This window comes from Chelonia mydas, chromosome 5 (genome assembly GCF_015237465.2).
Source record: "Chelonia mydas isolate rCheMyd1 chromosome 5, rCheMyd1.pri.v2, whole genome shotgun sequence".
Classification (NCBI taxonomy): domain Eukaryota; kingdom Metazoa; phylum Chordata; order Testudines; family Cheloniidae; genus Chelonia; species Chelonia mydas.
In genome coordinates this window covers 43525698-43552386 of record NC_051245.2, presented here as the reverse complement: position 1 = coordinate 43552386, position 26689 = coordinate 43525698, and the positions used below count along the sequence as shown (strand labels likewise).

At 41.7% G+C, this 26689-nt stretch overlaps 1 protein-coding gene across 4 annotated transcripts in view; it reads left to right on the top strand.

Annotated features, from left to right (window-relative positions):
* Positions 1–9301: 9301 nt before the first annotated feature.
* Positions 9302–26689, top strand: part of TENT2 (terminal nucleotidyltransferase 2) — a 75683-nt gene continuing 58295 nt past the window's right edge. The window contains exons 1-7 of one of the 4 annotated variants that reach the window (XM_007066697.4): positions 9302–9549; positions 17939–18130; positions 19377–19502; positions 21625–21874; positions 24225–24339; positions 24452–24543; positions 25739–25805. In XM_007066697.4, the coding sequence (XP_007066759.1) occupies positions 17976–18130; positions 19377–19502; positions 21625–21874; positions 24225–24339; positions 24452–24543; positions 25739–25805 (805 nt within the window). In that variant the 5' untranslated portion in view covers positions 9302–9549; positions 17939–17975. Of the gene's footprint in view, positions 9550–10184; positions 10202–17938; positions 18131–19376; positions 19503–21003; positions 21074–21624; positions 21875–24224; positions 24340–24451; positions 24544–25738; positions 25806–26689 lie in introns of those variants that run through there. The other 3 variants (XM_043546894.1, XM_037902952.2, XM_043546893.1) reach the window with 3 other exon arrangements.

Below are 26689 nucleotides of genomic sequence, written 5' to 3'. Positions count from 1 at the left end.
AAATTAAACTACATGCCAGCTGCAGATTGCAGCAACGGATGCTTTAAACATTCACTTGCCTCTTTTTTTTTTTTTTTAAAGAATCTAATCTGAAATGGCAGAGCTAATTATGCTTTTTTTTTATATAAAAAAGCATAGTTTGCCACAGCCTGGAATAAGCACACAGTGAAATACATATGCTGCATGCAGCAGAGCCTTAAAACGCTTCTTAAAGAAACAATCAATTTGATTTTTTTTAAATTGACTAAAAAAACATTTTTCTTGATAGAGAATCCTTTAAAGTAGCATGTCCTGAAACTTAATTTTTTAATTGATTTTTAAGAGGATTTTTCTGTTCCCTTTTGACTTTCAGAAGAGTCTTTTGAGTAAGTCTGGGAGCAACACAAAATATGTTTTGGACGACTACTACTACTACCTCTCTCTCTCTCTCTCTCTCTCTCTGTGCAAAAATTTGCTAGCTACCTGTTTAGTGTCAGTTTTAGTGCTCTTACTAGTAAATACCTGCATGTCCTGAGGAAGGCATTCAGCATCAAAGAAAACAATGAAACTGACCATTTATAGAATGATGCCAAAGGCAAAAAGTAAACAATCAAAAAAAAAATTCTTCCTTATCTTTCAGTTATGGTAATCTGAGGGGTTGCTCCTAAAAGTAAGTATGAAAGATTTAGATGGAAATGTGACTTCAAATTGTTAGTGTCTCTTTAAGATAAACCTTGCAAATATATTATTGTGACAGTCACACTTGAAAAATATGTCCCTTGTACTTAACAGATGTTGTAAAGACCCCAAGACATCGATTTTTAAAAACTACTTAAATTGCTAAGAAAAAAAAACTTTGCAGTCCTCCTTAAGGTAAAATCTTCTGCTGACTTCTTCAGTGAAAGATTTGGCTGAAAAAAAGGACTGCACGTTGTAATACGCATGGGGTTTTGTTTGTTAGAACAAGGCGTGCAAAAAAAAGGAATGTTACAAGTAAAGTTGTATTTGTTTGGCCAAGATTTAATATAACTTCAAAGACCACTGTCGGGCTGCAAGAACTTAATCCCACCCCCTGACCACATAACTGTGATTCAGACTTCTTAAATTCTGCATTGTAATTATTTGCTTCTAACTTGGTTTCTCAGCTTCCAGGTTTTTGAAAACACAGCTGGCAGATGTAAAAAATCAGAACAAATACCTTCCTCTCCTGAAAAAGTCTTGAAAAAATTAACAATGCAGCTCTCCTCCACAGAGCAACAAGGATTCACATCATCCTCTAACCTTATTTACCCGCCTTCAGAAAAGTTAGAGTATAAAATGTATACAGAAATCTGTTATAGGTGTTAGAATTTGATCCCTGAAGTTAAGGACTTTCAGTGAGTGGAAGGTAAAACAACATAATTCATGGCTTCATTCTTCAGGGGAGAGCCCAAAAGCCCTTGGCAATGAGACCAACCACAGTCTGCAGTAAGCATACAATAACTTCAATACTGCTAGTAGGGTAGTGGCCATAAGTTGCTATGCCTTGATCCTCCTGGCTGAGGAACCCTGGTCTGCTACGCAAGTTTCTGATCAGCATAGAGGACCTTCCATTGCAGGAATTTTAACCACTGCAATGGGGAGACTGACATCCATTCTTGTCAAGAGGAAGTTTCCTTCCAGCTACAGAGGCAAAGCCCTTTCCAACATCAAGTGAGCCAATCTTCCCAGAAGCACCTTTCCTTCCAATAAAAATCTAATCATTCACACGAACTGTTTGCCTCTGTCTCTCAGGTAATTTTGTCACATTAGGCTACAAGCAGCAAGTTTGACAGGACAATCTTGAAAGACAGCTGCACATTTTGATCCATAAGTCACATCTAAAATCTCCAGTTTTGTGTAGGAAAAGATTCCGATTGGTCTTTCTACAATATTGAGTTTTCACAAAATGCCCGGTTGTCATGGTTGCTTTCATTTGACATTAGGGTATCCTGGATCTAGATTAATGGTTACTAAAAACATACAACATAAGGGATGTCTTCAATTTAGAAAAAAATAGGCACACTATTCCACTCCTTGCGCCTTCATGTAAATAAACAAAAGTTTATTTGCATGCAGCCTTGTAGATTCTACAGCTGTGAAAATTTGCTTGCCAGTGAACCAGCTCTACACCATATCCTCTGCAAAATCCCAGCCTCCAAGAAATATGCAGCTTCTCCTCTAGCTGTTAGGCTTCACACACCACATGACACTATTCCCCAGACTATTTCAGAAGAGTCTACAGGACTGTTTACTGGTAATGTATTATCCCTATCTTGACAGCAGGGTCATGTTAAGTCATTCAAGAAAATTTACGGTAGTAGATAAAGGAGGAGCATACCAGTCAAGGAGTCCCCATCTCACCTTGCTGTCTCCAGTAACAATCACAGGCTGCAGGTGCTTTAGTAGAAGGCATGGGGGCTCCTCCAAAACCCCACACTAGTCAAGGTTGTGGGCTTCCCCAGAGATGAAATTTAATTTCACATTGCTGGAGCTGACAGCTATTAATCTCACCTGCAGGGTTTTCCTCCTTCTTATAAAATCCAAAGTTATCCAAGGCTTAATCAACAACGCCATGAAAGTATACTACATTAATTGCTAACAAGGAGCCTGATCTCATTTTGTGCTCGGTGTACAGAATTACCCCAATATCTCTTCATCTGCTGGGTAAGGACAATATTTTAGTAAACTTCTTACACCACAGTCTCCTGTTCAGAAGACAACTTCTTTATTGCACATGAGGAAAACCTTGAACAGTAGCTTGATGTTCATAAATAACTTCATTATTTCAGTCTCTACTGAACTTCAAGCAAGTTTAAATCTATATATTACACACTATAAGCTGCATTAGAAGAACATTAAGATTATGAAGTCTAGCACAGAAAAGTTAGGAAACACCAGAATTAAGTTTACTTGAGCAACCTTGTGCATATCCATTATGATACAATCTTCAATGACATGATTACACTACTTTTTCCACAGGACCAGTGTACATGGTGCTCACTGAATGAACAGCTATTCAGCATTTTGATTTTACACTCTTCAAACCCTGCTTTGAAGACAGAATTATTTTCCTCAGAGGCTTTTCTATTGCACTTTGCGCTATATTGTCTGAGTAGCTCACAGACATTAAGGTATATTCTCAAAACCTTGGTATTATTCCCATTTTACAGATGGAGAACTGAAGCAGAGAGAGTTTAAGGTCAAAAGTATCCTTTAATTTAGGGTGCCCAATTTGACATTCCTAGGACCTGATTTTTCAGAATACTTAGCATTGTATAGCATGTTAAATGTACAAAACACAGCTCTCTTTGACTTCAGTTGCAGCTGTGAGTGTTGAGCACTTCTGCAAATCAGACCTCAGGGTCTCAAGATGGGCACTCAGAAAATGAGGAACAAATTTAGTGGCAACCTGTGAAAAGTCTGGTTTAAATAACTAGCCCCGCATCACCCAGGAACTCTGTGTTAGAGGGTGGGATACAATCCATTTCTCCGAAGCAGCATTCAACTGCCTTAACCATGAGACTGACAAGGTGAATGAGGTAATATCTTTTATTGGACCAACTTCTGTTGGTGAACAGCCTTGTTCACTACTCAACTCTGATTTATCCCCAGGGCACGGTCCACCCTGTGCACTGAATGATGCAGGTGTCCTATGGTGCATCCCAGTCTCTTTTCCCCTCCTATCATCTTATTCCAATCAAGCCGTGGGTTAGAGCTGGAATCAGAGTTGGGAGTCAAAAACCAGTGGCAAGCATCACTATATATAAATCCATGAGTGCAAATGTGGTTGTCCCATCTCAAAAAAAGATATATTGGAATTGGAAAAGGTATGGAAAAGGGCAAAAAAATGATTACGGGTGTGGAACAGCTTCCTTATGAGAAGAGATTAATAAGACTGGGACTTTTCAGATAGGAAAAGAAATGACTAAGGGGGGATATGATTGAAGTCTTTAAAATCATGATTGGTGTGGAGAAAATAGATAAGGAAGCATTATTTACTCCTTCTCATAAGAACTAGGGGTCACCAAATGAAATTAATAGGCAGCAGGTTTAAAACAAGGTGAATTAATTTGAATGAAGAAGACAGGAGTTGTGGTTTTAGCCATGTTGGTCCTAGGATATTAGAGAGACAAGGCAGGTGAGGTCAGGGTGGATAAAAATCAATGATTTTTTTTAATGGATTTTTTTTTATAAAATGCTTTTTGACGAAAAAACCTCAATAATAAAATAAAATAAATAAATAAATATCTAAAGATAGTTTTAATTAAGATGCATTGTAGCTCAAAGATATCTCATCATCGAATAGGGATTATAAATTCTAATTCTATAGTATGGGACAATATATTCATGTAATGTTTAAGAAAAGTTTTGTAAAGGAGTTTCAATAGTTCATGGATTAGGGACCCAACCTTATGAGGTTCCAGGGGCTTCTGTATAGATTATTTAGGTCAGGGGTCGGCAACCTTTCAGAAGTGGTGTGCCGAGTCTTCATTTATTCACTTTAATTTAAGGTTTCGCGTGCCAATAATACATTTTAACATTTTTTACGTCTCTCGCTATAAGTCTATATATTATATAACTAAACTATTGTCGTATGTAAACAAGGTTTTCAAAACGTTTAAGAAACTTCATTTAAAATTAAATTAAAATGCTGATCTTACACCGCTGGCCCGCTCAGCCCGCTGCTGTCCTGGGGTTCCGTTCACCTAGGTCAGCAGCAGGCTGAGCGGGGCCTGTGGCTGGGACCCCGGCTGGCAAGGGGCCAGCAGCCAGAACTCCGGATTGACAGTGGGCTGTGCGGGGCCGGCGGCTGGGACCCCAGTCCAGCAGTGGGCTGAGCGGCTCAGCCCGCTGCCGGTCTGGGGGTCGGTCTGCCAGCTCCTGCCAGCCAGGGTCCCGGCTACCGGCCCCGCTGCCGGTCTGGGGTCCCAGCCCTGTCCACATAGAGTAGGTACCTACCTTCTCCCTGGTTCTAGCCATTCTCTTCCTCTCTTTGCACTGAGCTGAGGGTGGGAGTGCGCTGAGTACAGGGCTGGGGGTGAAGGAGCAGGCTGGGGGTTGGGGTGCAGGGTCTGGCCAGGAGCTAGAATGAGGGAGGAGGCTCAGGGCTGGGGCAGGAGGTTTGGGTGTGGAGCGCTTACCTGGGCAGCTCCCATTTGGTGCGAGGGGTGCAGGTGGGAATGTGGGGGTGTGTGTGTGCAGGAGCTCCCGTTTGGTGCTCAGGGTGGGAGGTGAGGATGTGGGGGGTACAGGAGTCAGGGCAGGGGGCTGGGGGTGTGTGAGTAGGGTGGAGGAGTCAGGGTTGGGGGGGGCTGGGTATTTGTGGGGGGTGCCGGAGTCAGGGCTGGGATTGTGGGGGATGTACAGGTCAGGGTATGGGGCTAGGTTGTGTGGGGGGTTCAGGGGTCAGGGCACAGGGCTGGGTGTGTGTGAGGGGGGTGCAGGGGTCAGGGTAGAGGGTTGGGGGTGTGGGCTGGGGTCGTGGGGGTTCTCCCAGCCCCCTGCCATGAGCTGCTCAGGGCAGGGGGCTGGAGGGAATATGCTGATTCCACCCCCTTCCCCAAGGTCCCCGGAGCACAGAGCGCGAGTGCGCTGTGGCTTCGCTTTTCCCTCTCCCGCTCCGTAGCAAGGGTCGCTAGCTGATCGGCCGCAGGGAGGGAGAGAAGGAGGGGCAGGAACCCAGCATTCTGGGGGAAGAGGCGGGGCAAGGGGGAAGCTTGCCTGCCCTGCAAGGAGAGAACGGGGGGCGCAGAAGAGTGGGCCAGGCCAGGCAGGATTTTAATGGCACGCTGCTGTCTGCCGGGGTCCCCGGCAGACAGCAACGTGCCATTAAAAATTGGCTCGCGTGCCGTCTTTGGCATGCGTGCCGTAGGTTGCCGACCCCTGATTTAGGTTAATCTTTCTATCTACCCACTGGGATTCAGTGTTCAGTCTAGAAGATACCATCAGAGATGCTTAGTTTTATAGTTCTCAAACTGTGGATTTGTGTATCCAGAGATAACATGCTTGTTAACAGCAAAAATGTTTTAAATAAATAAATAATATATAGAGGTGAGAAATAACAGACCTCAACCCTATTGCCCCTTTGCAAATTTGTGTACACAGAGTCAATCCCTTACCTCTCTCTAAAAGTGCAAAGTTTCAAAAAGTTCCAATGAATAGAAGATTGTTGGGAGCGGAATAGATCTGGACAAGGAGAAGAAATCTGGAGATAAATGTGAGAAGGGAGGGACAGGCAGTAGAAACAAAAGTGAAACCGTTTGAGCAGCATATTCCAGAAGTCTTGAGGTCTTTCTGAGCGTTGCCTTTATTGATTTGTGATCTACCATACCATTCTCTCACTAGAAGGGAAAATCTATAATGGCAGAAGGCCGTAAAAGAGACCCAGTTTGGGAATATTTGAATGGAGTTCCTCTACTTGTGGGTCAGACAGGCAAGTGTGCAAGATGCAAACAGTGCAACAAAGAAATGCAAGACCTGGTTGCCCGAATAAAACAACATCATGAGAAGTTTCAGAGTAACAGCCGTGTTAGTCTGTATTCGCAAAAAGAAAAGGAGTACTTGTGGCACCTTAGAGACTAACCAATTTATTTGAGCATCAGCTTTCGTGAGCTACATCCGATGAAGTGAGCTGTAGCTCACGAAAGCTCATGCTCAAATAAATTGGTTAGTCTCTAAGGTGCCACAAGTACTCCTTTTCTTATCATGAGAAGTGTTCCTTCTCAGGAGGAAGCTGCGTTGAAGATGATGAAAAGAACATGTCTGAACATGCAGGATCTTCAGGTTGGTAAACTTTTTTATTTCATATTTCTTTCTTAAGGACTGCCTTTCTTCCTTCTTGAATTCTCATGTTTGAGCAAAAAATATAGTTGTTACTCTATGGTACTATCATTTTAGATGAAGTTGTAATAAAAAATAAAAAGAGCTGAAATAGGCAGATCTTCCTTTTACAATTTCACCTTTAAAGTAGTACCGAGTGTCAGTGAATGCAATGAGTAAAAAATATTAAATGAGAGATATGGTAATAATAATTAAATAACTGCATTGACTTATTTTGTTTAGGAGAATCCATTCTCAACATACAGGATTCTGAAAACTATCCACCTTCAAGATCACCATCATTTTCTATAGTTTCAGGGTTATCTGCCAACGATAGTGTTTCAGTCACATCATGTATGTCACATAGCCACAGTATATCACCTGCAGCAAAAAGAAAAAAATCTCCATCATCCAGAAACAACCATAAAAAGTTTGTGATAAGAACCAGCAGGTTACAAAAAAGAGGTAATTGATGAAAAAATTGCCCGGTTTGTTTATGCAAAAACTCTCCTTTCCATATGATTAAGAACCCACACTTCATTAACATGGTTCAGTCATTAAGACCAGGATACAGTCCACCCAACAGAGCAGATGTCGCAGGCAAATTGCTGGATAAAGTGTATGAAAGAGAAATTGAGCAGTGTGCAAAAGTTCTAGCGGGTGAAATTGTTAACCTGAGTCTTGATGTGTGGAGCGATGTCCACAATGATCCTGTTGTATGTGCTTGTGTGACAACAGAAGAAGGGAATGTCTTCCTTGCAGAAACAATTGATACATCAGGAAATGCACACACGGTTGAATACTTACAAGTAGCAGTAAAAGCTATAACAAACTGTGAAAAAAAATTTAAATGTCTAGTACGCAGCTTGGTCACAGACAATGCTGCAAATATATCCAAGATGGGAAGAAATTTAGAAGAGAGTCCCAGGCTAACAACATACGGTTGTAGTGCTCATTTGATGCACCTCCTGGCCAAAGACGTCAGTGTTTCAGAAATAAAGGCTAATGTTGTTGAAATTGCAAAATACTTCCGTAACAACCACTTTACAGCAGCTGCTCTGAAAAAAGTGGGAGGAACCAAGCTAATTCTCCCACAAGACGTGCAATGGAACTCAGTAGTGGACTGTTTTGGGCACTATATTAAGAACTGGCCTAATCTGATGACAGTTTGTGAACAAAATCGTGAAAAAATAGATGGCACTGTCACAGCCAAAGTTCTCAACATTGGGCTTAAGAGAAGTGTTGAACACATGCTGAGTACCCTGAAGCCTATTTCTGTAGCCTTGAACAATTTGCAGGTTTTGTTTTATTGCTGACGCTGTTTAAATTTGGAAGGAACTGAGTGAGATCTTAAAAAGAGAAATATGCAATGACAGAGTTAAATTACATGCATAAAAAAACCCAAAAGGGACAAGCACTGTCATCTATTTTTTCACGATATTCATACGATACAATTAGAATTTATAATCCCTATTCCATGATGAGATATCTTTGAGCTATGATGTATCTTAATTAAAACTATCTTTAGATATGTTTTTCCTCAAAAAGTATGTTATCAAAAAAATCCAATTTAAATAAAAAAAAAAATCAGATTTTTTTTTATTTAAAAAAAAATCATTGATTTTTATCCCCCCGGTAGTGTGCGATTTACATCAGCGGGAGCAATTTAGCAGCATAGACCGTTACAAAGTTTAGGTTGACATAAGCTGCCTTAGGCCAATCTAACTCTGTAGTGTAGACCAAGCCTTAGTCTGCAAAGTTTTTCAGTGCCAATCCATCCGTGAGTTCAAAACACAAGCTCTCTCTAGTGCTGTGTTTATACTTTCCAATTCTAGGTACTGGGCCCTAAACGACCAGCTCTTCTCATCCCATCCTCAAGAGTCTGTACACGCGCCGAGCAGCCTCAGATGAAGCCCTTCCCAGGGGAAGGGACATTAGGAAAGGGGAGAAAGTGTTCAGACTTGAGGAAATGAGGAAAACAGCCTCGTTTTTAGCGCAGCGACAGTCCAAGGGCAACCTGCCAACAGATTAACCTATTCCTACAGGACAGGGTTAGCAGCAAGGAGCTGTTCCCGAGCCCTCTTTGCCAATTCCACCGCCCAGGCCTCTGCCCTACAGCGTCCAGCCGCCGCGGCGGGATCATTTCAGCCGGCGCGGGGGCCGCCTCACCTCTTGAAGCACAATCTCTGTGTGCCCCAAGGGTAAGTGGCAACGCCGGGACCTAAGTGATCATGATGCAGCAGACCATTAAACCCATTGCCGCAGCGCCGCCTAGCGGCTGAGCTCGCCCCGCAGGCTCCAGGAGGCTCACGCCGCTGCAGCAGGAGCGGGGAGGGCTGTGCCCGCTCCCAGAAAGTTCATCCCAGGGCGGGGGCGGCCGCTAAAAGGCTCGCTCGTCCCGGCGCCCACGGGCAGGGAACAGAAAAAAACGATGCAGCCACGGCTCTTGTGCACGAGAGGGGGTGCTGCGCATGCGCACGGTGACCCGCCTGAGGCCAGGGACGGGAGGGGCAGAGCGCTTACGTCGTGCCGGCGCTTTCTGGATCCGGGTCAGAGGGCGGCTCTCAGCTGGGTAGCCCCTGGCCCGGTTGACTTCCGGCGAACCCCTGCCGGCGGAAAGCAGAGCGAACCGTCCGCCGCTGACCGCCCGGGGCCGGCACGGCGCTGCGTCCTATGCGGGGCTGGCGAGGCCCCGGCTCCTCCACTGCCAGTCCCTGCCCTCGGACTGGAGTAAGTGTCCCGGCCCGGGCGCCTGCCGCGGGGTCCTCTGCCGGGGGTAGCCGCGGGTGAATCGCTGCTCAGGACCCAGGGGAGGGGCCGGGGCCCCGCGCTCCTCCCCCCCCCCTCCCCCGCTTGCTGCTGGGACAGAGCTATTGCGCCGGGGGTACAGAGCTGGGAGCTTGGAGCTTTGGCGCTGGAGGTGGTGGGGTGGGTTGGGTTGGGTGGGGTGGGGTGGGGTGGGGGGGATCAGAACGGCCATAGTGGGTCAGACGAAAAGTCCGTCTAGCCTAGTATCCTGTCTTCTGACAGTGGCCAGAGCCAGGTGCCCCAGAGGGGATGAACAGGGAATCATCAAGTGATCCATCCCCTGTCGCCCATTCCCAGCTTCTGGCAAACAGAGGCTAGGAAGACTTCCGAGCATGGTTTTGCATCTTTGTCTATCCTGGCTAATAGCCATTGATGGGCCTAATCTCCATGAACTTGTCTAGTTCTTTTTTTTTTTTTAACCCTTTTATAGTCTTGGCTTTCACAATGTCCTTTGGCAAGGAGTTCCACAGGTTGACTGAACGTTGGGTGAAAAAAAATACTTCCTTTGTTTGTTTTATATCTGCTACCTATTGATTTCATTAGATGACCCTTAGTTCTTGTGTTATGAGAAGGTGTAAGTAACACTACCTTATTTACTTTCTCCACATCAGTCATGATTTTATGGGCCTTTATCATATCCCTACCCCTAATCATTTTTATTGTCCTTTACCATACCTTTTCCAATTCCAATATCTCTTTTTTTTTTTGAGATGGGGTGACCACATCTGCACTCATGGATTTGTATAGAGGCAATATGATTTTTCTGTCTTATTATCGTTCCCTTTCCTAATGATTCCCAACGTTGTTAGCTTTTTTTACTGCCACTGCACATTGAGTGGATGTTTTCAGAGAACTATCCACAATGACTGCAAGATCTCTTTCTTGCGTGGTAACAATTAATTTAGACCCCCATGACTTTATATGTATAGTTGGGATTATGTTTTCCAAAGTGTTGCATTTATCAACATTGGATTTCATCTGCGGTTTTGTTGCTCAGTCATCCAGTTCTGTGACATCTCTTTGTAGCTCTTCGCAGTCTGCTTTGGGCTAAATTGTCTTGAGTAGTTCTGTATCATCTGCAAATTTTGCCACCTCCCTGTTTACCACTTTTGCCAGATCATTTATGAATATGTTGAACAGTACTGGTCCCAGCACAGACCCCTTGGGTACACCACTATTTATCTCTCTGCATTCTGAAAACTGGCCATTTATTCCTACCCTTTGTTTCCAATCTTTTAGTCAGTTTCTGATCCATCAGAGGACTTTCCCTCTTATCCCATGACAGCTTACTTTGCATAAAATGTGTGGCGTACAGAGCTGGGGCCTAGGGCACTGAAGGCGTGTGCCGGGAGATGTGTGGGGTACAGAACTATGGCTGCCTAGGGCACTGGACATGAATGCGGAGATGCGTGGAGTACAGAGCTGGGGACTTGGGCCCTGGAGGTGTGTGGGGTACAGAGCAGGGGGCTTGGGCCCTGGAGGTGTGTGGGGTACAGAGCTAGGATGTATGGCTTGGGCAAAGGTACTGTTCTGTGGTTTGGGGGCTGGCAAATGTGAGGGGATGTGCTCGTGGCACTAGAGTACAGAACACTTAAGGGATGTGTGTGTGTGGGGGGGTGTTGTAGTGTAGTACAGAGCTGGGGGCTTGGGCACCAGGTGCAGGGCACTGGAGGCATATGTGTGGTATGCATGCTGGGATCTGGAGGCATTAGGCCACAGCACACTGCAAATGCAGGTGGGACTCCACGGGGTTGGAAGCATGTGGTGTGTTTATTGGTGCAGTTGTTGATGAGCATGGAAACACAAAGGTGGGTATGTAGTGTAACCTAAGGTTTGCAAAATGTTTCCACAATTCTGCAGAGCACTGATGAAAAAGTGATAAATGATGATAAATTCTATATTTAATGAAATAACTGTTTTTAGTGACTTAAACATGAACTGAATAATGGGCTGAATCCAATAGCCCCTGTTCCATTTATTTTTATATATTATTCAATGTATCTTATGTTGTCCCTACATTTTTAGTTTTTATTATGCGAAAGATATTTGTATTGGCAGTACAGAACTGAGTTGGAGAAGTTGTTGAAGAGAAATTAGAGGATTTTGGGGCAGCTGGGTAGGGGATAGCTGGGACTTGTGGCACCTGGTAAGATGTTTATAATAGATTTATAGATTTCAGGCAAGAAGAGACCATTGTGATTATCTGGTCTGACCTCATGTACAACACAAGCCATAGAATTTCCCCAAAATAATTCCGAGACCAGATCTTTTAGAACAATATCCAATTTTGATTTAAAAATCCTCAGTGACACTTGGTAAGTTGTTGCAATGGTTAATTACTCTCACTGTTAAAAAATTTACACCACGCGGGGGGAAGGATCCAAGGATTTCATTGTGGATCTTTTGGCCATAGCATTGCCGCAGGAGCTTATGTTCAGCTGGTTATTCACCATGGCCCCCAAATCTTTTTCAGAGTCATTGCATCCCAGGAAAGCATCCCCCCAAACTGTAAGCACGACCTGCATTCTTTGTTCCTAGACGTATGTTTACATTAGCCCTATGAAAACACATATTGTTTGCTTGCGCCCAGCTTACCAAGCGATCCAGATCGCTCTATATCAGTGACCTGTCCTCTTAGTTATTTACTACTCCTTCAATTTTTGTGTTAGCTATGAACTTTATCAGTGACGATTTCATGTTTTCTTCCAGGTCATTAATAAAAATCTTACATAGTGTAGGGCCAAGAACTAATCCCTGTATGGTCCTATTAACAACACACTTGATGGATGATGATTCCCTGTTTACAAATACATTTTGAGACCTGTCAGTGAGTCAGTTTTTAATCCATTTAATGTGTGCCATGTTAAAAAAACCAACCAACCAAAAAAAACTAGGTAGATATAAAATTAATCAAATTTCATGTGGTACCAAGTCAAGCGCCTTGCAGAAGTCTAAGTATATTATGTCAACACTATTACCTTTATTAACCTAGTTTGTAATCTCATCTAAAATAGATATCAAGTTATTTTGACAGGATCTATTTTCCATAATCCCATATTGATTGGCATTAATTATATTAGTTTTCTTTAATTCTTTATTAATCAAGTCCAAGATCAGCTGCTCCATTATCTTACCTAGGATCGATGTTGGACTGACAGGCCTATAATTACCTGGTCCTTCTGTTTACCCTTTCAAAATATTGGCATTGCATTAGCTTTCTTCCAATCTTCTGGAACTTCCCTGGTGTCCAAGATTTCTTTAAGATCAACATTAACAGTCCTATAAACTCCTCATCCAATTCTTTTAAAACTATTGGATGTTTTCTGGACCTGCTGATTTAAAAAATGTCCAACTTTAGTATCTGCCATTTAACATCCTCCTGAGATAATGACAGAATGTAAAGAGAGTTATGTGATATGACTACATCTCTCTTTTTTTCCCAAATACAAAACAGCAATATCTATTGAACATTTCTGCTTTTTCTGCATTATTGGTAATTCTACCATTTCCATTTAATAATTGACCAATATCATTGTTAGAATTCCTTTTGTTCCCAATATACTTTTAAAACTCTTTATCATCCTAACTTTGCTGGCAATGGGTTTCTTCTTGTGTCCCTTTGCTTCCCTTATCCATTTTCTAAAAGTCCTAGCATCTGGTTTATATTCAGAACTATCAGCTTCTCTTTTCTTCTAGTTGTTATATATATTTATTTTTTATGGCTGTTTTCACTTTCCCTCTAAACCAAGTCAGTTTTTTAACCAAGATGGCCTTATTCCTCAATCGTGGCTTTTGGGGCATCTAGTAAAGTATTCCTAAATATGTGAATGATAATTCTTCCTCCCAGCTGATTTGGCTCATAATTGTATTCAGCTTTGTGAAATTAGCCCTTTTAAAGCACCAAATATATATATATTACTGGTCTGGACTTTATTCTGCTTGCACATTATAAATGTGACCAAGTTATGATCACTTGTACCTAAGTTACCATTAATTTTAAATTCTGTGATCATTTCTTCATTATCTGTCAAGATGAGGTCTAATATAGAATTCCCCCATCTTGGATGAAACAATTTCTGAGCCAGGAAGTTGTCATCTACAATACTTAGAAATTCCAAAGATGTTTTGGTACTGGCAGCATGAGTCACCCAGACTGAAGTCCCCCATTATCAGTGCTTTTTTTCTGTAAATACATAAGGAGCTAGTTATCTGGTTCCCTAGTGTGTGTTGAAGTTCTGTAGCAGCCCCTAATGCCCCGTTGTGTGTTTTATGTGTTAGGACATTGATCCATAAGCATTCAAGATCATTTTCTTCTGAGTTATCAGTGACTTGGAAACAAGTAATGCCATTTTTTACATAGAGCACCACTCCCACTCCCCTTTTGGCCACTTGATCCTTCCTAAATAGGTTTTAACCATTAATTCCCTTTACTGAAGGTTAAAAATCATCCCACCAGATTTCAATTATACCAACAAGAGCAAATTTATGCTCACAAATGAGCAATTCCCTCTTGTTTGTTACCCAGGCTCCTAGCATTTGTGCATAGGCAATTAAAGAATTTCTTCTCTTCATGTCCTTTGGTTCATGATTAATTTTGTTCTCAACGTCTTGATTTTGTGCGGAGTGCTCAGACCTTCCCTCTTTTTACCCTCCTCTTTTGTTATTAGTTTAACTACCTCCTGACTACTCTAGCCAGCCAGCCCCTGAGAAGATTGGTCCCCCTTCTGCTGAGCTTGAGGCCATCCAAACTTTACAGGTCCCTTTTCTCACAGAAGGTGGACCCAGAACGCCTCCACCGAGCACCCTGAATCTTCACCCCATCGAGCCTCACCTCCTGCATCCAGAGGACCCCTACATTCAGACCTCTCTCCCTGCTGAGCCCCCCTTCTCTGCACCTGGACCCCCTGGAAAGCCCCTCCCTCCTGCATCAAGACTCCCACTCCTGCACCCAGACCATCCCCCGCAGAGCCCTGTGCACTCGAACCTCCACCCCAACGAGCCCCTTACCCCACTGAGCCCCAATCAGCTGCACCTGGAACTCCACCCCACCAAACCCCATTCCCCCAGCACCTGGGCTCCCCCTGGAACTCCCCACAGAGCCCCCTGCCAAGCCTCATCCCCTCACAGTCCCTCTGCTTAACCCCAACCACCTTCACCTGGACCCCCCTGCAGAGTCCCATTCCCCCTGTAGATGGAACCCCCCCAATGAGCTGCCTGCACCCAGATTGCCCCGCACAGAACCCTCTCACCTCACACCTGGATTCTCACCACAGTAAGCCTCTCCACACTTGGATGCTGGGCTGAGCCTGTTTGTCCCTCACCTGGATAGCGGGAGAGCTCTTTGTGGACAAGCTTGATTTTCTTACAGATTGGGCTGAGCTGTCATTCACAGGTGTGTCCTGTATATCTCTCCGCTCCTTTGGAACAGCTGGATCTTGAGAGGTCTTTTCCACCGTTTCCACACTGAGGACCTGGTATCAATTGGAAACTTCTAGCTTTGTGGAATTCCTCTTGATCCTTGTCTTTCTGGTGGCCTCAGCCTGCCCATCCTCATCTAGCTCCAGCTGTATAGAATGCTGCTGTGACCTTTTGCCTCTGGTGGTTACAAACTGCCAGATCTTTTCTCTGATTCTCTCTCTGTCTCTCTCGACTCCTTGGTGGCCAGCTCCTTGAATCTGGAGTACTGATGTTTCCTGAATCTGGCTGTCCCAGAATTCCTCAGCTTCTCTGATTCTCTGTAGTGTCTCTACTTGCCCCTTCAAGCCAAGTGGATGCCATTTTAGGTTTGTCAGCTATGCATGTTAGGACTCGTCTGTATGGGGAAATCTACCAGCATTACCATGCTGCTGTATTTATATTGGTATAATTACCCATGTGGCACTGTATGTAGCGGTATGATAATGCTGGTAAATTTTCCCGTTAAGACAAGCCCTTACCTAAATGTTTCTACCAGGATAATCAGTGATAAAAATTAATTTAAATATTAACGTCATTTTCAAGCTTACTGATAATTATCACCATTTGCATAAACTGAGCAGTTCATATCTCTGAGCCATGGGTTTAGGTTGTATTCTGATTCAGGAAGCTAACTGGTACATTGATTTATATTTGGTTCATGGTTCTTTACAACCATTTTTAAAAGAAAGTTTGGATTATGAATCAGTTCTCTTGTAAAGGATGTACTCACTTCAGGGGTTTTGTTGCTGCAGGAGTCATGGAATACACAAGGATTTAGTGCATATGAGGGGATATAAGTTTTAGGGGATGCTGAAAACTGCGTGTGATGTGTGATGCAGTTGTTGCTATATCTGGTGCTGGAAGTGAGAATGGATCAGTTTTTTTTTTCTTCTATGATATGTGGTTTCTCTTTTCTTAAGCAATTGGGAAATTCCCGCTGAGTTCCTTAATGGTTTAACTTTCTTTTTAGCATGAGCATATCAGTGTTGTGGATGGCACTCTTTTTTCTTTTTTTTTTTTTTTCTTTTTTTTTGTGGGGTAGTGTTTATAAAATCAAGTTGACAACCTAAAAATGTGGAAATATCTCACTTTATTTTCAAATTATTTTTAGGCATTCCAATGAAAAAGGTTGTTTATACAAACATCCCTATGCACAGTCTTAACTCTTGCAGCCAGCGGGGCTACTTATGTGATTAAGATTTGTGTTTGGGTTTAAGTCCCTGAATGTGAAACTGACTATAAAGAAAATTGAAAAAACTCTCTGGCTTTCACTGCAGCAAGGAGAAATGGGAAAAGTAAACAGCAGTGATGAGCAAACTGGATTTGAAAATTCTTCTGAGGCAGTGTTCGTAACTTAAGAAAGGAAACTTGTTTATAACATAAGTTGAGTTTAAGAAAAAATGCTCAGGAATTTCTGTAGTGCATTAACAACTTCATTTTTGAGACAAATTAGACACAGAATTATGATGTCTGTTTTTTTTCTCTTTTAATCAATCTGATTTTTCTGATTCTATACAACGTATATGATTTAAATGATACTTTCTGGCATTTTCCTACATGGTGGCAGATTAAAATAGTGGGTTAGGTAAATTGTAACAGACTCACAAATGTTTGTCACAGTCAGCTGAAGCAATGTGTAATTTAAAAAAAAAAAAGTCAAACTTTTACTACTATTGCCTTAGAACAGTGGTTCTCAAACTTTTTTTTCCACAGACCACTTGAAAATTGCAGAGGGTCTCGGCAGACCACTTCATGATTTTTCCAAATGTTGTTTGTACCGTTAGCTAACTATTGTAAAGTGCTTTGGATAAAAGCCCTTAATAATTAACGATTTTTTGTTCTACAAATAAAAGCACACAACTCGTATTTTAAGATCAGGAGTCTTTCTAATGTGATGGATGTGCCCTCTCTTCTCTCCTGTGGCAGCCCCGGAGCTGGGTCTGGGAAGGAGGAGTGTCACAGCAGCCACAGAGCTGAGGCTGGGAAGGAGGGCCGTCTCTCCCCGGCAGCTGCAGCCCTGGAGCTGGGGAAAGTCGCCTCTTTCTCTGGCGGCCGCAGCCCTGCGTGTCCCTAATTCCCCCTACCCCCTCTTCTCACCCCACTACCCCCTCCCACCTACCCTCTATTCCCCCCCCCGAAGGCCACCACATCCCCTTACATGTGCATCTTCTCCAGGGTCCAGGCACCTAATTAGTGGATCACAGTTTGAGAGCATCTGCCTTAGAACTCTATCCTGTAAACGTGCATATGAGTAACTTTATGCATGTGAATAGTTCCGTTAGACTCAGTTATATTGTGGAAACTGAAATCATTTTAAAACTCTATATTACATTTCACCATTAACGTTGGCTGCTTACTTTTTGCATATTATTCATCTTGAGGATGATAATATATTAGTTTTGTTTTATGGTCAGTTGCACCTTTTGGTTCTTATCTAGTAACTGGGTGCTATTTTGTTTCTTTTGGAGTATGGCCTGGAAATGTTTAACTCCAAGTAGACTGTTTACATGGAAATCAGTTTTCAACAAGACGGTGGAAACGCCTACCTTTAGGTTTTGTAAAACATTTTTAACAAAAACGAAATATGGGGAATTAAAATTTCCCTTTAAAAGAATTTTCTAAATCAAGGTAACTAGTAATTAAAATGATTTTGTTTTACACAGTGCCTTCTCAGAGGTGTTAAAATACCTATAGGATAAGGCTGAGAAAATCTAAGGTGACTTCTAGAAATCTGTTTGATTATTCTAGTTGTTCAGTGGTAAAATAGTTAAATCAATGCGTGACTTGAAAAGAAGTACATAATTAGTATTTTGTTAAGTGCCTAATTTCAGGATTTTTTAAAATGTTGATCTAGGTAGAAGACTACATGTTCACTTTCAGTGAAGAAGAGCATGTTCCCAAATTCCTCCAACTTGGGTCGTCCACCCTTTCTTCCAAAACATCAGCAGCACAATAATTTCTTCAATGAGCTTCCTCTGAACATACCTCCCACTCTTCTCTCTCATCAGCAAATTGTTGATGCTCGGTTCAACTTTCAGAATGCAGCGTAAGTACAGTAGAATTTCAAAGTGGGAAATGATTCCCGAAAGGCCTGTGCTTTTATTTTTTTTAAACTGATCTCTGTTAGAGGGAGGAATCCAGGGGTGAAAGTAAGCCGGTACGGGCCAGTACAGCATACTGGTAAAAAGTGGCCGCCTGTACCATTGACTTTAAAATGCTGCCGCGGCAGTGCTTTAACATGGTTGCTCCTTTTGCGCCTCCATGTTGGCAGCCCTGCTGGCTCCCTACTGCCAGGGCCACCGATGCGGAGAGGGGGGACGCAAAAGGGGCAGTGACTTTAAAGTGCTGTTGGGGCAGTACTCCCCCCCCCGGGGCCGCTGACTGGGAGGTGCGGGGGCAGGGGGAAGGAGCAGCTACCCTGCGGCCGGAGCCCCGGGCTCTTTAAATTGCCGCTGGAGCCCTGGGTGGCGTGGGCGGGCTAGCTGGGAAGGCTCCCCCCCCCCAACCCCTTCTGCCCGGGGCCCTGCCCCTTCTGAGGGGCAAAGCTGCCCCACCCCAGTATTGGTAAGTGACACATTTTACTTTCACCCCTGGAGGAATCAAACGAAGATAATACTCGGAGAATTAACAGATGTCACTGTCAAATCAGGCCCAAAATTTATCTTCCTTTGAAGGAAAGTAATTTCTGTTTATCACTGAAGGGTATATTTTTTTTTCCAATATATTAGGCTTTATGGCACGTAAAATATTTTAATTTTGTTTAGAAATTGATACATTTTTAACATGGATTTACATTACCTCTCTTGGTGGCCTGCATATTCAATTACTCTTCAGTGGTGGATGAAATACACACCAGCGCAATACGTGATGCATCACAGCAGTGGGAGCTAGTAATACTGTGGGTCTTTGAGGATCTTAAATTGAGAATGTGTGGGGGTGCAGGTGGAAAGTCAAGGGAGGAGATGAATAAAGGAAAGGAACATTTGGCTAGGGTTAAGTTTTAAAGCATGAATGTTCTCTTGAGAAACTCATGTTAACACTAAGTGTTGTTTTTGAGTGAGTTTGCAAAGTTCCTTTTATATTTGTACTCTGCACAGTGACTACCTCATTTTCTTATTCTAGTCAACTTCATCCTGTGAAAAGTATTCTCCTCCTTCTCCTTTCAAATGTAAAGAATGGACATACTGCTTCTAAGAAATAGTTGGGGGTTTCTGCTGAATTTTTTTGGTTGAAAAGTGTAAAAAAAATCCCAAACCCTCAGTTATAATCTGAATAATAATTATGGACTGCAGTCTTTCTAGAGCTCTCTTGAGTGGGAACCTTTCAACTATTCCAGCTGTTTCGCCACAGCCGTTGACATATGGAAATGGCAGCTCAGGACCTACATCAGCTGCCCCCACATTATTCCGAGGCAGGAAGTAAGTATTTGTTAGTATATAATTACTTATGCTTGTAATGCACAAAAAGGTGGTTTTCTGAGAGACTTGATGGCGAGATCGATTTGCAATTTTTATTTAAAATTTTCTAGAATCAGGAATATTGAATAAGAAGTTTCTGATGAAGTAGGTCCAAGTACATGCGTAGCAGCATTTTTAAGCATTCCTATACCTGCTTGTGACAATATTAGCTGTAGTAGAAAAGTGCTTGGCATATACTGCTCTTTTATTTCCTTTTCAATGACTAGTGGTCCCTCCGCCATCTGACCTGCAAATCAGGGCCCTGATTCTGTATAAACAAACACACACGCGTGTTTAACTTGAGGTAGATTAGTGTCAATAACTTGATAAAAATTATGAGGAAGTAAAAATTCAAGTTGAGTAGATCTGCTTTTTCAGTGTACATTTTATGGAGATGTTTCTGTGACATAGAAAACAGGAAGTTTGCAGCTTGTTTGCCTCTGCATCTTAGAGTTTGTTTGAAGTACATTATTAATTAAATTTAGCCTTTATAACTTTTATTTATTTATACACACACACACACACATACGTAAGAGTCTTGCTTTTTGGAATTTTGTAAGCAAGTTGCGGCTATTCTCCAATAAATAAATAAACTTACATTTAGCTTTGTGTCCCTCTCAGTTGTCTTAGGTTTTTCTGAAAGGGAAATTCCAGATGGAAACTGGGTTTTGGTCAGTTTTGTGTCAAGCTGGATTTAGATGGAAACTGGAATTCAAGTAAATGTGCAAAAATAGGATACATAAGGAAACACAATGTTATCAAAACATGTTTTTGTATTTAAAACTGATTATTTATTAAACAAAGGAAGTATTAACTGTAGCTAACAAATTGACAGATGGAAATCTGACCATGGTGACCAGAAGCAAAGATATTTAGGTGTCTAAAAATGCAGATAAAGACCTTTTGAAAATCCCATTGGTAACCATCTGCATCCGTAGGTGTCTAAATATCTTTGAAAATCTGTTCCCGTGTCCTTTGTTTTTAGAATTCGTATCTCATCCTCTCCCTCCTGATTTTTACTCATAGATTGGAAGAGGAAATCAAGTATTTCTGTTTTTTTTTTTAAATTTCCAATCAGTTTCTCAAATTTCAAATTGTAATTTTAAACAGGTTTATTTTTTTTAAAAAAAGTTCATTCATGGTGCATTTTTGTAAAGAATAAATATACTTTTCTTTTATATTCATGTTTTCTTTGTATACAAAACTAAAGCATCCTCTTCTGTACGATAGCTGTTTGAAAGTATCTAACACAGCTTTGTCACGATAGGAGTTTGAAATGCCAAGACCAATGTAAGACCACAACATCACGTAATAAAGTATATTTAGATTTCTAAAACTAATGACATCATGCTCAATTATATTAAGTTTGTGTTTGAAACGGAGACGTTAACTTTGAGCCACATTGCTGAATGCATTAAACTATAAATATTTGCCAAATGAATAGTGGTTCTTTTTTGCCCAGATTACACATTTTACTGTCTGTACAATCTAAACCTACACAGACAAATTCTACATTTTGAATGGCTATTGTGGTAAGTTTCTCTCTTTTTCCCCTTCCCACCCCTGAATTTATCAATTTCGTCACTGGGTATACACACTGGACACAACTTTTCACTGCACCAATGTGCATGTAATTTACAAAAACACACTTTTCAGTAGTGAGTATTTCAGAAAAAAAGTTTAGGTTACTTTTCGTAAAAATAGCCTGACCAGACTTCAGCTTGGTTAGTTATATTTCTGCCTAACCGAATTCACCATTTAGTTTCAGTTGGCGATGGTATTCGTTTTACTGTTGTATAATGTAAATTGTGCCATTAAGCAGCTGGTGGTGCATTGCACTTCAGAGTTGACTGCACTTCAGCGGTTATCCATTCTCTTATGTTATCCATTCAAGATTTTGATTTACTTAATATCTAGGATGGGCGTGCCTCTTGTTTTTTAAAAAAACTTTGTTTTGCTGAAATATTCACTGTAATTAACTGTTAGTATTCGTACTTCAGGCACTTCTTTAAGTAATTCATTATTGGATGTTGGTACATGTTTAAAATACAAACTGGAGGGATACTGTCTTTGTTTTTTGCAGGAGGCTAAGTGAACAAAATGTTCCTTATAATGTCAAACGTCAGCGGTTTCATTCACCTCATTGTGAGTCAACTCTAGTTAACCAAACAGTGCCTTTACCAGAAGAACGCAGATACTCATTCCCAGGATCAATTCCTTCACCATTGTTTCATGCACATTACATACCAGATTTGACTGGATGTGTTCCACCTTTGCGAGATTCTCCATTTCCAGACCCTATAGAAACCACGCTCCCTGTGGCCAAAGATAAGGTAATGCTAGCACAGGCCTGAGTTTTACTTTCTTCTTGTGAGATGTTCAGATTGTATCGTTTATGTGAAAAGAGTATAAAGAAAACATTTAATGCTATTTTCTTAAGTATTAAAGGTAAGACACCATTCTGTTTTAAAAAGGGTTACCTAGGGAGGTGGTAGAATCTCCATCCTTAGAGGTTTTTAAGGCCTGGCTTGACAAAACCCTGGCTGGGATGATTCAGCTGGGCTTGGTCCTGCTTTGAGCAGGGGGTTGGACTAGAAAACCTCCTGAGGTCTCTTCCAACTCTAATCTTCTATAATCTATTAACAAATTTAAATGAGCTAGTTATACTACTATACCTCTACACCGATATAACATGACCCGATATAACACGAATTCGGATACAACACTGTAAAGCAGCACTTTAGGAGGCAGGGCTGTGTGCTCTGGCGGATCAGCGTATCTGGCTCCGACGCACTGCTCTGAGCGGCGTGTTAAGGGTGCCGGGCCGGGGCCAAGGAGTTGGATAAAGGGCAGAGGGTCTAGGGGGCGGTCAGGGCACAGAGACCAGGTGGGTTGGATGGTTCGGAGGTTCTGGGGGCAGGGCGGTCAGGGGAGGGGGAACGGAGGCATTGGATAGGGTGTGGGAGTCCCAGGGGGCCTGTCAGGGGGCAGCGGTGTGGATAGGGGTCGGGGCAGTCAGAGGAAGGGGTTGGGTAGGGGGTGGGGTTCTGGGGGTGATTAGGGACGGGGGGGTCTCTGGATGGGGTAGTCAGGGGACAAGGAGTTGGGGGGGTTGGATGGGTCGGGGGTTCTGAGGGGTCAGTCAGGGAGCGGGAAGTGACTATTAACGGCAATGCTCGAGGCCAAAGCAAGTTCGATATAACGCGGTTTCACCTATAACATGGTAAGATTTTTTTGGCTTCCGAGGACTGCGTTATATCGGGGTAGAGGTGTACTTGTCACTTGCATGATGCTTTTACGGAACACTTACAAACATTAACTACTTTAAGTCTGTTCTCCAGCTGGTAGGGAGACTCTTGTCTCTCAGGCTGCCAGGAAAAGTTTTTTTGGGGGTTTTATGGCAACATCTGCTGCTGGGTTTAACAAACACAGCTGCTGGTGCCTTCTTGCAAGGGGCAGAGAATGTCTTTAGCTCAATGCTACCTCCCTGTTTTCTTCCTACATGTGGATGTCATGAAATCTGCATAACTGGGTCAGGCAGAGTGCAAATCATAGGGGTCTCCATTTGTTGCATCACATGTGAAACAGCAGAGATAGGACTAATAAGTAAAGAGACCAGTAGCGTGGGAGATGGCTCCCTCTGTAGTGTAATGAGAGAGCTGTAGAGAAGCCTCTCTGCCCAAACCGGGAGGAGGTGAGGGAGAATTTATCATTCCATTTCTGGGGATGTGTAAGGGAGGAAAAAGCTCTTTTTTTTTTTTTTTTTTTTTTTTGCTTTATCCTGCATCTTATAGGATGTGTGGGAGGAGGGGCATAGCGGATATAATCAAAGCCGGTGGTAGGCATAAGCAGACTAAGCAATTGCTTCGGGTCCCGAGCAGCTCAAGGGTGCAACCTATTCACTTTTCAGTACTGTATGTATTTGGTGGAGGGGATGGCAAAAATATTCCTGCCTAGGGCCCCCAATGGGCTAGCACCATCTCTGCATATAATGGTATCAGAGCCACAAAATAAGAACAAAGCCTGCTGCAGCGTTTTCTTTTGAAATTGAAAGACTTATTATGTAACAAAGAACAGGGAAGTCCCATGTTAGGATTTTCATTTTTAATAAGGTCAAGAATGTATTGAGACAGGTCTTGTTATACTACTGTGAAAGCATTTACCTCAAGACGACGATTATTATTATAATGCATAGCTGTACAGTAGATCAAGAGAAACTGATGCTTATTTCCAAACAAAACCAGAATTTTTCAGCCAGACAGCTAGTGTCTTGATTTTTCCTCTCATGCAAACTGTCTTCAAAATAGTTTTTTTAATATTTGTGTTTTTCCTGACATTGATAAACAAATAGGAACTTTGAAGTTATGAGTCAGTAGAGAATATTTGTAATCTTTAGGGCTGCTCTTTGCTTGGAAGGTTGCAGATATTGCCTGGCTGAAGATGGAAATTGGCCTGCTGTGGACAGCCTCTCTCCACATGTTGGCCAAACCAGTCTTGTGTGGGTGATTAAGGTGAATTTTAGTTGGATAAGACTCTAAGAGTGAATAGACTTTGGAAACAAATATAGACATGCATATTATATGTATTTTATTGCCTCTTAATTATGATGTATTTTGTCTTTTTCACGGGAAAGAATAACTTATCATCCATTATAAAAGGTTTTTTTTTGTGGGGGGTGTTAAGTTAAGTCAACAGGTTCTGGAATTGTTTCAAGCATGTCAGCAACAAACCTGCGACTTGAACAAAAAAGAGCTCTGCCGAACGGAACTCCAGAAGGAAATTCAGCGAATTTTTCCACGTATGTTGTTTCTGGCTTTTAGTACATATTTGAATATTTAGGTTTCAGATATATGATTTTGTTCAAGCTAAGAAAAATCCTCAAGCTTGGTACTATGGCTCTGTTGCTACAGAGAGCAGACTCTTCTTGGTTGGATCCTCATTGAATGGATTTGGTACTCGTAGCAGTGATGGTGACCTGTGCCTGGTGGTTAAAGAGGAGCCGGTAAGTTGCTTAAAAAACATGTTAAAATGGGTAGACTGTTCACACAGTGAACTCTGTAATAAAGAAAATTGTCCCTTTTAAGATATTACCTTGAAAAATGTGGTTTTTGGTTTGGTGGATTAAGTCTGTTTTTGGAATCCACCCATGTAAGAAATTGAGAGGTATACAGGCGGTGTCAAAACCTTCTATTTAACACCTGTATTTCACATTGCTGGAGCTTTGATTTGTGGCTCTCAGAATTCTTTACAGATCTTAATATAGCTTCATGCAACAGCCCTGTAAAGTAGTTGTTTATCTTAATTTTACGAATAGACGGAACTGAAACACAGAGGGATAAGGTTAGTTGCCCAAGGTCACACTGGAAAATCTGTGACACAGCTGGGAATACAACCCAAGTATCCTGTTTCTCAGTTCTGTGCTCTTACTTATTAGAACTATCAGTCTTGTGCCTTTAAAAAAAAACGGGAGTATTTTTTTCTTAGTTGCCACATCAAGTAAGGCAGATAGCGAATATAGCTATACCTTCCACATCTTAGATTTTTCAATAAACGTACTTTACTTCAATAGGAGAAAAGTTCTCAAAGGGGAAAATGACTTAAAGTCCAGGTTACATATAGTGGTGACAGCCATTTGCATTATTATGAGAAGGCAAAGATGAACTTCCCAGTGATACAAAATCCTATTGAGAAAAACAGAGAATGAACTTTTTAAGAGGGAATAGAGACTCAGTAATTTTACTGAGTTGCCACGGTAAGAAACCGTATGCAATATATCATCAGTAAAATGTACTTGTTATACTTTACTACATATAGTGAGAGGAAACTAAATACAGGGAACTGTATTAAGTTCAGAGAAAAGGAATCGTAAAACTAAGTCTTAAGTAGAGGATTCTGGAGTATTTTTTTAGGTAACACAAGTTCAAGTGAATGATGCAAAACTTCAGTTTCTTCAGATATGGGTTGGCTTCCTTTCACAGTCATTCTATGGTGTGACTATGATGCATGATAAGCAGTACTCCATATGAAATGTTTTAGCTGGTGCTAAAGAAAATATTATGAAGGCTTTGATAAACTTCCTGAATGCTGATAGGTTTTTACATGCTCAGGTCAGATTTTTTCCATTCACTGTAAATATTGTCTAAGTAGGGAAAGAGGGTCACGTATTTATGTTCTGTATTTTAAATTTCATATTTCAGGTAAATCAGAAGACTGAAGCAAGGCATATACTCAGCTTAGTCCAAAAACTCTTCTGTACTAAACTTTGTAAGTATCAGACAATTGGTAACAGTGTTTGTAATTCTGGAGGGAAAATGGATATTTCATTCAAGTTACCTATATATGTGTGTGTTGTCTAGATTCCAATCATGTGAGATAAAAATATCATATAATATACAGTATCTTATCAGAAGGGATAAGTGGTACAGTAGTTAGAAAGGCCTTTGCAAATTCTAAAATCAGATAGACATGACTTTTTAAATTTCACTGGGAAGATTGTTTTTAATAAACTAATATTCCCCTATAGTGCTTGCAACCCAAACCTTACATCTTTAGGTTAGTGAGAACCTGATTGTAAACATGATGAGAAACTGCTTAATCTATATTCACAACCCTGAGAGAAAAACAAAATAGTATTATAGTGAGGAGTAAGTTAATTTAAGGTGGTCTTAAAGGTAAGAACAAAATGTTCTTCCCTTTATTTTCCTTACACGTTCTACTTCTGGTTTAATTTATAGTAGTGAAAAGGGAAAATAAAATGTTATGTGTCTGATACAGAAAGCATGCAAAGTTCAAGTGGTCCCAAATTTTGCTAACATAGTGAAGACTGTTAAAAGTTCTGTTCTCTGATGGTTCTCCATAATGGTTAAGCTCCTTTGGACTCAGCTTTTCTCTCCCCGTCTCTCTTGATTATCGCTGAGTGAGATATGCCTCTGGGAAGATACGTCCTAGCTCCCAAAAAACAAAGTGCACGTGTGGTCCATCCTCCCTCCTCCCCTTTGAGGGAAAGAGTTGTACTAATTACAAAAATGACAATAACTTGTCTTCTATATTGTTAGAATGCTAGGGAACATTTTTCTTAGAACAGAGTCAATTAACCAAATTAACAGTTCCTGTAGAGAGTTTTAAGTACAGTATGTATGTATAATGAA